Genomic DNA, 12,193 nt, shown 5'->3' with positions numbered 1-12,193 from the left:
TGGATGTGATAGTAATTTGCTACTAATCCATAAGTTTCAGAGATTTCTTGTGGCCTTCCGATAATATTCCAAAGTTAAAGGAGAAAAGAGTGCTGATTAATGATGATGAGGACTCTCAAAGGAAGCCATTTCTTTAGTTTATGTCATATTCTGCTTTTTCTTTTTGCTTAAATGTCATCAGGATACAAAGCATATCCTATTATATAAATTATCAGTTAAGTATAGACTTTAAAATAATCAGAATAGGCCAGGCGTGGTAGCTCATGCCCGTAATCCCAGCACTTTGGGAAGCTGAGGTGGGCAGATCACGAGGTCAGGAGATCGAGACCATCCTGGCCAATGTGGTGAAACCCCGTCTCTATTAAAAATACAAAAATTAGCTGGGCATAGTGGCACGTGCCTGTAATCCCAGCTAATCGGGAGGCTGAGGCAGGAGAATCACTTGAACACGGGAGGCCGAGGTTGCAGTGAGCCGAGATCGTGCCACTGCACTCCAGCCTGGCGACAGAGCTAGACTCCGTCTCAATAATGATAATAATAATAATCATCATCATCATCATCAGAATATAAGCCAGTATAGAGAAAAATATAGATTAAGCAATGCATAATCTTCGAAATCGTAAAAGGGAACCAGTCAGCCAAGCTCCAGAGTCCTAACTCAACGAGTCCTAACTTGGCAGCATGTATAATCATCGTTGGAGCAGAGCTTGCTCCTTCCTCCACGGAGAATATCTCAAGACAATGAATAAATGACAAAGGGAGAAGCTATAAATCAATCTCTGTAACTATTGTGGCAGCTACAGCAATCCTGATCTAAATGCAAAGCTAATTTTATTGAAATTACAAGGCTGCTTTTTAAAGTCTACCCCGATCACCAATGGGAACAATTGTTTACTTATTGCAAGCCATCACAGCAAGACACGGTGAGAAGTTTTCAATCAGCAATCATATTGCTTTGGATAATCTTCAAGCTATGATGCTGCTGCTATGCAAAGATAATCATAACAATTAACATCCATATAGTCAACATTATTATAAAAGCAGCAGCTTATAAAATGAACCAGTACTTACCATTATTATCAAATCCATGTGTAAATTCATGTCCGACAATTACTCCTATGGCACCATAACTCAGAGATCTATGGCATTAATACATAATTTGGAGACAATTACAAGCATGAATCTCAGAGCATAATCCTTTAATTTTTTCAATGGAAAGCCAAGATAAACTGCTTTCTAGTAACCATGGTAATAACAATCGAATAACTATACCCATAAAGCTGTAAAAAATCTAAACATACCTTCCAATTGAAATAGACAAAGAAAATATAAATTCTAACATTGTCATTATTACCACATATGAACCTTAGCGCCCTACTCTCTGAAATTAGGGATGTGAAAGAGATGATTTCTAAAGTCCCTTTCAGCCTTAAGATTGCTATGATTTTTTTATCTGCTATAGCCATATATTTATGAACACCTAGAACAGGGCTTGAAAAGATCCTGTCAGTAAATATATCATTTATATTTTATCTGGAAACTTGTTGAAAAGTCACTATAGTCTTAGAAGTTAAATTGTTTTCCAAATGTAGTCATAAAAAAAAGGAATAGAGATTAAAAGGGATCACTCTATTTTCAAAGGTAGTCACGTTCCTCTTTCTGTTGTAGACAAGATAGCAACTGAATAGCAAAGATTTGAAAAAGCTGCCACATTATTTCTCTTCACCTCTGAAGAAGCATGTGGTAGATTATCTATAAAAGGGGACACCAACAATTCTACCTACCCCTGAATGCACATAGCCCCTCCTCCCATCAAGAGACAATCTATTTCCCTCTTCTTAAATTTGGACTGGCCTTGGGACTTGCTATGACCAACAGAATGCAGTGGAAGGGGTCAGGTATGACTTCTGGGTCTAGGCCTTAAGAAACTTAGTAGCTTCCATTTTCCACCTTCTTGGAAGTCACTTGCAAAGAAGTTCAACTACACAGCTAGACAGAATGAGGCCAAATGAAGCAAGTGAGAAACCCCAGAAGTTGAGAGACTCCAAAGGAAGAGAGAGAGGCCCTGCCATGCCCCAGCCACGAGAGCCAGCCCAACTGGGGCACAGACAGGTGAGTGAGGTCGCCTTCACTCACCTGTCTGTGAGTCCAGCCCTAGTTGAGCGACCCCGGCCAGCACCATACAGAGCAGAGACCAGCTGTCTCAGCTCAGTCCTGCCCAAATTACAGAATCATGAGCTAATAAATGGTTGCTTGGTGGTGCTTTGTTACATAGCAAAGCATATTAAGAATATATGAACAAATCAATAATGGGGCTTCCATATGTATGTCTGGGATTTTCTCTCTCAAATATAAGTTCTATTGAGGCCACTCTCTTATCTACTTGTTCATTGCTATATCCTCTACGCCTTCTACAGAGTAAGAAAGTAACAATGATTTAACTGATTAGTTAACTTTACCATCTCATGAAAGTGACAGATCTGTATGTATCTTAATTTAGTCATTTAACCTGTGGATGAGAATTACACACCACTTAGAATCCTTATTGTGAAGATTCTTCATAAGATTTGCAATTATGCTAAAAATATCTCACAGTTAGTTCCTGACATGCAACATCAAAGTCACCCAGCAAATAGATAGGACCCATAACTGGAACGAATGGAAATTTTTAAAGTAATATGTTATTATTACAGGACATAAATGATCCTTACCATGCTAACTGTTTGTCTCAACTACACCCAAGGAAGTGGTGTAAGATTTAATTTTTCCCCTTGGTGGCAATGCTTTCCTTTGTTATTTCTTTCCTGTAAGGTAATTTGCATTTGAAAAAATGCTTCCTACTGTTTTTCCATCATTGCAAACCTTCATTAAAGAAGTAAGAGTGAAATTATTCATTTCAATCATAGAGCTATCATAGCAGTGTGGGACAAATTTGTAATTTTACATAGTGTTAATTTTTGCGGCAGTAGCTATCAGTGTGCAGATTGCAACATTTAGTTTTTCCAGGTCTCTCAGCTCTGAGAATAAGTACTTGGTCCTCTACATCCCTCAGTCAATGCTGTTGACTGGATGAGTTGAAGGCATGAACAATGGAAGCTTATAGAAATTGCTGTGCAATAAATGTCCTTTAAGCGGGGCTGCTCCAACAAGCTTCCTATTTGCAAAAGGTAATAGAGAATTCGGAAAATGATTGAATCATTTTAAGTTTCAATTCTCAGTTACTTAATCACAATCCTTTGGACAAGAGACAAAGAAAAAGTAATTTTATATGACTAAGCCTGACAATAATAATATTTCATAATATTAGATTCATGTCCTCTATTTTATCAATGAAGAGTATTTAAATTAGCATGTCATTGGCCAGGCGTGGTGGCTCACACCTGTAATCCCAGCACTTTGGGAGGCCGAGGCAGGTGGATTACCTGGGGTCGGGAGTTCGAGACCAGCCTGACCAACATGGAGAAACCCCATGTCTATTAAAAATACAAAATTAGCCAGGCATGGTGGCGCATGCCTGTAATCCCAGCTACTTGGGAGACTGAGGGAGGAAAATCACTTGAACCCAGGAGGCGGAGGTTGCAGTGAGCTGAGATCATGCCTTTGCACTCCAGCCTGGGCAACAAGAGCAAAACTCTGTCTCATAATTAAATAAATAAATAAATAAATAAGCATAAAAAAATAAACTCGCCCTTTTAAAATGCAACCGTGACTGGCTGGCCAGAAACTGGAAGATTTCTTGCACTGAAGATCTAGTCTTCCAAAAATAAAATGGAGAAGACACCACTTTTACTACCTACTCAGTTTCTCTTTTGTTCTTATTACTCAGTGGGTTTAACATATGCACCGGATTTGCTGTCAACAACAAAACAACTATACTGCTGTCTAGCTTAATCATGATCTCACACTGTTATCAAGTAAGGGCTGTCCTATGCCTGAATCATAAATTCATAAAAATTTCTGAGTTGGAAATGGCTTAGAGGTCATCTACTCCAACTTCCTACTAGAGGAATGGGCCCCCTCTAGAAAAACCCATTCAAATGGTTATAACACTCTGCTTGGGTATTTCCAATGACCAAGAGCTCATCCCCTTCTAAGGTAACCCATTTCCTCTTTGGGCGGGTCTAAACATAATAGCTCTCCATAATGCTGATCTGAAATGTCTTTTCTATGGCTCCCATCTATTGGTCTAGTGTAGCCTCTAACTGAACACTTGCTGAATCTCCTGAATATAATAAGTCATTCTACCACCTTAACTTTCCTTCAAAAATATGCAGACAGTTATGAGGTTCCACTTCAAGTGTTATTAAGTTCTTTCAACTCTTATTCTTCAGTCATGAATTCTAGATCAGCATTTCCCAAAACACAGGGGAGTTTGGGAACCTCTACATTTCGAAGGATGGTTACCAGAGTCTGGGAAGGGTGGTGGGGGGCTGGGGTCGGAAGTGGGGATGGTTAATGGGTACAAAAAAGGTAGTTGTGTTAAACACATCTAAATAGGTTTCTTTCTTGCAGAGCTTCTAGGAAATTTTTATGGTGATAATTATTATGATTCCCCAAAACTGAGGGAAGGGGAGGATATCTTACCTCTATTACTATTTCATGGAACACACACTTTGGGAAACGTTGTCTTCAACCATTTACAGTCCTGATTCTCTCTTCTGGAAACAATTCAGCTTGTTCATGCCCCATAATTAGACTCAACACTCAAGTGAGGACTAAGCTGACCACTGTGAGCAGAAAGCATACCCACTCCCTTGATTCTGGAGGCTATCCATTTATTAATACAGAATAGATGAACATATGGGAAGCCATCTCACTGGACCATGACTCCCATGTCTTTAGCATCTTCATATTCCCAATGCTGAGTACCCAAATGATACGTAGTAGCTATTCATTAAGTGGATGAGGACAAAGAAGTCTTTAGGAAAAAAAAACTCTCTTTCACACTCAAGTATTAACTATGACCTAGCCTAAGGTACAAACAAATAGACACTAACATGCTCACAGACCCAATAAACAAATCACTTAATCAATAACTTCAGAAATCTAACCAGACTATTTCCTAGTTTCCAGCTATACAACCACAATAATAGAAGCTCAGTTAAATTGTTAACAATAAGCAGAATCAAAGAATTATAGGACTTTTTTAGTTTGAAGGGCGCTTAAAGAATATTTATCCTAAACCTTTAATTTTTTAGATATATATATATTTCTAAACTTAAAAGCAGGGCAAATTGATTCCAAACATCTGAACACCAAAGAAAACTATGGAGCTGAGGCCTGGGATATTATTAATGGATTTGGTTAAATAAGAACCTGCAATTTTTATTTACTCTAATGATGGTGCTTCCCTGTAGTAAGCTTTATCGATGGCTGCCCACGTCCTCATAGCCCTCACTATTTTTGAGCACACCAATCTGACAGCCTTCAAATGTCAGCACCTGAAATTAGTTGCCTGAAGACTTTCTCCAGCCACTAGAGCCCTCTTGGCCTAGGATGGGCACTGCCAGGTACCCCTGGTAGGAGCCCTCAATCAATGATGGAAGTTGAGTTGGAGGATAGATAAATACCCCAGCTCCCATGTCCCTGAGATGGGATCACTCTGAAGCATGTTTTACAGTTCCCCAGCAAGATTGAGCTCCAGTTGCCCATGGTGATGACTGGCTTTGTAACACACATGTGGTAGGTGGAATAATGGCCTCCAAAAGATGTCCATATGCTAATCTTTGGAACTTGTGAATATGTTATGTTACACAGTAAAGGGGCTGCAGACGGAATTAAGGTTGCTAATCAGTTGAACTTAAAACAGGAAGATTATCCTGAATTATCTGAATGGTACCAGTGTAATCACAAGGGTCCTTATAAGTAGAAGGGAGAGACAGAAGATGAGAGTCAGAAGGAGATGTGACTATGGAACTTTAAAGATGGAGGAAGAGGTCATAAGCCAAGGAATGTGGGCCCCCTCTAGAAACTAGAAAAGGCAAGAAAACAGATTCATCTCTAGAGCTTCCAGAAAGGAAAGTAGCCCTGCTGACAACTTGATTTTAGCCCAGTGAAAACCAGTTTGGACTTCTGACCTACAGAACTATAAGCTTATAAGTTTATGTCATTTTAAGCCACTAAGTTTGTAGTAATTCATTTTGGCAGCCATAAAAGACTCACAGGACATAATTCATTTGGCTTATTTCCCTCACTGTCTCAATTCTCCACTCCCCTACTGGTGTTTCCTTGTACCACCTCCCGAAAGAACAAATTGCACTTGAATAATTATCACAAGGTCTGCTACTGGGAAAGCCCAAAGGCCAAATGAAAACATTGCCAACATATTTCTCTTATTGATATATTTATGGGAATCTATATCTTTTAAACCTACATATTTTTAAATTGTCATATATCCAAACCAAAACACAAGAGACTCAATGTATAGAATCAAGACTAAAATTTTCCATGCATTAAAACACAAAAGCAAGTAAAAAGTATATAATAGAAATGGTGATATTATTGACATCAAATATTATCAGAATCTCTACTATGTATGGAAATTCTGAATTACATGAGTCTACAATCTGTTGGTATTAAAATGACCTTTAAACTGGTATCCCTAAGTCCATACACTACCAATTTTGACTTATTCTGTAGCTACACAGGTTATATTTCTAAAGATAAATTCGATTATCTTACTAACTTGCTCAAAAAGTTCAATATTTTCTATTGCCTATTAGTATCCAAGCTCCTTATTTGCCATGCAGAGCCCTCCAATATCAAACCTCAATCTTCTTTTCCACTACTTCCTTTCATATACCATTTGGGCTAGCCAAACTAGACTCTGCCATTATAGAAACACTTTTCCCTCCTTATCTCACACTGTTTCTTCTACCTGGAATGGTTTTAGACTCATCCCATCAATTCAAATCCCAACAATCCTTCAATGTCCAAATACTGGTAGTATGAGTTAATGGGTAAGAGAATAAATGCATAAAAATGAAAGCCACCTATGTGTAAGATGGCTTTCCTGTCCAGCCATACACCCTGGTAACAAGGATCAGAAAACAAATACCTAAAATGATAAGAGTACAGGCGACCCACGCCAGATTCCATGGCTTCTTTCTGCTGAATAACCTTTGACTTTGTTTCTTCTGTCCTCTACCAAAGCAACATGTTCTTCCTAATTGGTCAGTAACTGGTTTCTGTACTCATTTACTCACCGAGGATATTCTGTTCCCCAAAAGAAAGGCTTCTGGAGCTCTCCTGCTGGAAATCCTATGAGAAAGAAAAAATGTTAAGAGATATAGAGAGATTGATTCAATGATGAGTACCTGGTTCTAGCTATAACACTGAGGTTTCAAAGACCCATCTGAAAGGCACTCCTCCTGGCACTGGGAGCCCTCTAAGAGATCTAGCTGTCTCAATGATATCAATTCAACTGAGTTTGAAATAAGTGTATTAAAGGTTTCAGGGAAACCATTTTGCACTGGTACACTATTGGCAATATCCAGCCTGCTGTAAGCTGGGCTCCTTCATACATGGCATGCTCATGAGGCTTCAGGCTGTCCAGCAGCTTTGCCTGATACAGAAAGGGCCGGCTTCGTGGGTGTGCAACCTGTGTAGTCACACAGGCCCCACAGAGAGAAGGGTCCTGCACTTAGTTTAATCTTCTCCTGCCACTATCTTGAAATTCTTAATGATTTTTATCTTTGAACTTGTATTTTTTGAGTGGAGCATGAGGGGACAATGGAACATGTGTGTGTGAGCAGAGAAAATGTGCACAATATGTGTCTGTTGTTCCTAGGAGCCCCATTTACACACAGCATTCACAATGCCCCAGGAGCACAGGACTCCATCAGGCCCATAGTGCATGGGAGTTCAGCGAGATGCCAAACAAATACAAGGTAAATACGATACATCTAGAACTGAGTAAGCTCTGATAGCCCTAAGAGGCCATACTTTCCATTCAAACCAGAATTTGCTTCAACCACCAAAAGAAGGTAGTGGCATTCTAAGAAACATGAATGACCAAGGAATCCTGTCATAACCTTTCTTATACCTGTTACTTCCCTGTATTGGCCAAACACCTACACTGAAAATGATGACAGAAAAGGACAGAGAAAGGGTGAATTATATGGTTTGGCTGTGTCCCCACTCAAATCTCACCTTGAATTGTAATAGCCCCCATGTGTCAAGGGTGGGGCCGGGTGGAGATAATTGAATCATGGGAGCGGTTTCCCCCATACTGTTCTCATGGTAGTGAATAAGTCTCATGAGATCCAATGGTTTTATAAAGGGGAGTTCCCCTGTACAAGCTCTCTTGCCTGCCGCCATGTAAAACATGACTTTGCTCCTCTTTTATCTTCCACGATAATTGTGAGGCCTCCTCAGCCATGTGGAACTGTAAGTCCATTAAACCTCTTACCTTTATAAATTACCCAGTCTCAGGTATGTCTTTATTAGCAGTGTGAGAACAGACTTATACAATAACCTATAGATTCTTTTCCTTTTAGTCCTTCTTTATTCATCAGTAAACCAAAGGTAGAGAGTATTGGTAGAATGTACATGCATTAAGAAGTAAAATAAAAACAGTTGAGTTTTGTTCAGCATTTCCTCCATGCTGGTAAGAACAAAATACATATGCACATACAAGCTACAAAATACAAACTATGTAATTTTGGTGATTCCACATACAAGTTAAATGCTCTTATGTTTGCATTTAAAACTGACATTGCACAATATTGAGATGAAAAGTAACACTCATGCTAATGACTTACGTCTTTAATTTTTCTTATAGTAGCACTGAATAGCAAATAAAACAATACCATGACAAGTTGAAAGAGAAAGCCCATGAAAGATAGGGCAAGGCTTTATATTTTAGCCCCCTCAATGGCATTTTTTCCTGCTTTTGGAACAAGAGGCCCCACATTTTTATTTTGCACTGGGCTTCCCAAATTATGTACCTGACATTGAGTGCAGATGAGTGGGAGACATGCTTTGCTTTGCCCTTGCAACTCACCACTAAATTTTGCACCCTGGGTTGATCCTAGGAACTGTACTTACAAGTCATCACAGCTGATAGAGCAAAGAATCATAACCAAAAAGAGAGAGAGAAGCCTTCTGTAGTGTCCTTCACTGCTCCAGAGCAACTGTTCCAGGCCCCATGAGACTGAAAGCTCTTTCATAAGTCAAAATGTTCTTCCTCCCTCTTCTTAACTTTTTTTTTCTCTCTCTCCTCCATGTCAGAACACATGAGGAGAAATGAGGACAGGAAAGCAAGTCCTTAATTTAGAAGGGAAATGGTGGTTCTATATAACCCTTATATATATTCTTTATATTTTATTAATAATATCATAGTTTGTGATTAGGTGCAAAAGCCTAATTGCAAAACAGAGATGGATCCAGCTACTAGTTCTCTGTCAGTTTCACATAAAGGAAAATGCATCTAATATTATTTTGAAGTGGCAACATCATAATAATCTTCATAATTTCTACATTTCCTTAAATATTTGTGGCATATTTACATCAATATTCCATCCTCTTTTTTTGGTGATTACTTTTAGTAAGTCATTCTCACTCAGATATATATACATATGCAAATATATATTACAAATAAATGCAAATCAGTGTTTATATGAAAACTCAGTTTCACATAATAAATCATCAAAAAGCAATGATATTTCCTAATAAGAACAATGATCATAAACCAATGTGATTTCATTATTAAATCATTATGGCTTTTCCTGCCTGGTAATGTGCCCAGCTGGAAGCATTTACGTCCATTGCCAACCTCTTTACAGGAAAACATCTGACACCTGCATGAGCCTCTATGTCTGTCACTTTTGCTGTTAGAAGCCCCAGACTCAAGAGTTGAAGCCACCACACATCACTCTGTTCAGCTGTATCTGCTGAGCTTGTTGGGGCCAAGGAACCCAATACTGATAAACAGAAGAATCTGATGCCCTTAGGCATGTTTTGCTGAAGTAAATGGATTAATAGTGTAAGCTGCATTTTTGGAGATGTCAACCAGCTAGAGTGATAGATGGAATCCTACAGGGTCAACTCAATATCTTATCTCATAAAGTGGATAAGTTGTATTTAGCAAAGGTAGAAGTGAAAAATAAGTAGAAAGGGAATTCCTTTTTTCTGCCTTTTTAATAGGTTTTTATGTTTTCTTTCATATCCATTTTATTTCCTTTTTTATTTTTATTTTTTACCATTTCAACACCACCTCGCCACCTGTTTCACATTTTAAAGTTCCTTTTTCTATCAGTGTACTTATGGGAGGCATTCCTCACAGTGTAAATGTCTCTGTGGAGGTGGGGGAGGAGAAAGACGGAGGAGAGGGAGAGGAGGGAGAGGAGGGAGAGGAGGGAGAGGAGGGAGAGGAGGGAGAGGAGGGAGAGGAGGGAGAGGAGGGAGAGGGAGGAGAGGGAGGAGAGGGAGGAGAGGGAGGAGAGGGAGCAGAGGGAGCAGAGGGAAGAGAGGGAGAGGGAGAGGGAGAGGGAGAGGGAGGAGAGGGAGGGAGAGGAAGGAAAGAGACGTTTAACTAGTGGTTGGCAAAAGTTAATAAATGTGATAATAGGTAATATTGGCCAAGGTGTAGGAAGCATGTTGATGGGAGTGTAGGTTGTTGCAAGCATTTTGGAGATCAATTTAGTCATCTCATAATGCTTTAAATGCCATTGAAAAAAAAAAAAACGAGTAACTATGTGGCGATATGGAAAACGCTCTAAGAAATATTAAGTGAGGAAAAGCATTCAGTACAGTGTATGGAGTTATTTTGTGTAATGTAAGCAAAAGAATAAGCATCCATACATACAGCTGTGACACCTGTATTGAAAAGGCAAATTTATTCCAAGGAAATTGATACACTGGGGGAAAATTTGGACATAACTCCAATTTCACATTTGCTTATCCACAAGAAATGCTAGGGAAAATCATAAAAATGCACCCAAATGGACTGAGCCATATAGGAATACACAAAATGCACACACGCACACACCTCAACATGACCAACTGCCTCAGTTCACCACGTGCGGCAGGAGCCACACTCACCACATCTGCTGTTAAAACTTACCTTCCAATTTCATGTAACCCTCCTTCCGCCACTACCCAAAAACTCACAAGGGACAACCCCTCCAATACCAACTTACACAAGCAAACTTCTGGTCTTTTCAAGGGAAGGTGCCATATTTACTGTAGCATTTGTGTATTTACCCATTTAACATGTATAAAACTGCACTATCATTTTTATTGGTCTCCCAGCTTTTGTTTTTAACGTGTCACTGATGAAGTTTTTAACTGTTGTGCCCCAACCTCATTTTTCTCATAAGCCCTGAGGCCTTTTATTACATACTTTTGCATAGCACAGTGGTGTTTAAGAACACATATGTTACATTATAGAACTGACTGTATCCGTACATGTGTGTCTGTAGAAACAGACATACCTGCCAGTGGTTTTCAAATTGTATAATGCATCAGATTCACCAGAGGGCTTGTTAAACTACAGATTGCTGGGCCCCATCCTCAGTTTATGAGTCAATAAGTCTAGGGTAGGGCTAAGAATTTGCATCTAGCAAGTTCTCAGGCGATGCAGATGCGGCTGGTCTGGGTGCCACAGTGAGAACCACTGCCTGATCGCTTGCACAAGTGCACTACAGAATTCATTGCTGCATGGCTTGTAGTTGAGAAGTGTGCAACAAGCTAAATGTCCACATAAGAGGGCAATTAATTATGGTATAACCATATTGTGGACTGCTATGCAGTAAGTGAAAAGAAAGAGGTAGGTCTTAAAATTCCAGCATGGGAAATAATCCCCAAGACATGTTGTTGGCATAAAGCAAGGTACAGATATAGATATATAAATACCATTTATTTTCTTGTGTAACTATCCTACCAGTGTGAGCATATACATGTATTGTGTGTATATGTGTATACATATGTAAATTCTTTAAAAGTCTGTAAAATACATATCAAAGTGATCATAGTGGTTACCTTTTGAAGAAAATCAGGATTTGGGGTGGTGGCTCATAAGAAGGGCTCTACACATAAATGTAATGTTTTACCTTTTGATTATCCAAAGATAATCAACTTGTGTAATTAAAATTAATTCTTTTAGAAATAAGTGTGTGTGTACACAGGGGCCTGTCGTGGGGTGGGGGGCTAGGGGAGGGATAGCATTAGGAGAAATACCAAATGTAAATGA

General features: G+C 39.2%; 1 protein-coding gene across 1 annotated transcript in view; it reads right to left on the bottom strand.

The window, feature by feature from the left end:
- PHEX (phosphate regulating endopeptidase X-linked) overlaps nucleotides 1-12,193 on the bottom strand; it is a 219,288-nt gene that overhangs the window by 30,987 nt on the left and 176,108 nt on the right. Inside the window, exons 16-17 of the mRNA XM_055106306.2 lie at nucleotides 7,206-7,260; nucleotides 1,072-1,139 (exon numbers count right to left, since the gene is read on the bottom strand). Of these exons, the coding sequence (XP_054962281.1) occupies nucleotides 1,072-1,139; nucleotides 7,206-7,260 (123 nt within the window). The remainder of the gene's footprint in view (nucleotides 1-1,071; nucleotides 1,140-7,205; nucleotides 7,261-12,193) is intronic.

Source organism: Pan paniscus, chromosome X (genome assembly GCF_029289425.2).
Source record: "Pan paniscus chromosome X, NHGRI_mPanPan1-v2.0_pri, whole genome shotgun sequence".
Lineage (NCBI taxonomy): Eukaryota > Metazoa > Chordata > Mammalia > Primates > Hominidae > Pan > Pan paniscus.
The sequence above is the reverse complement of the archived record's forward strand: the minus strand, read 5'-3'. Positions and strand labels throughout refer to the sequence as shown.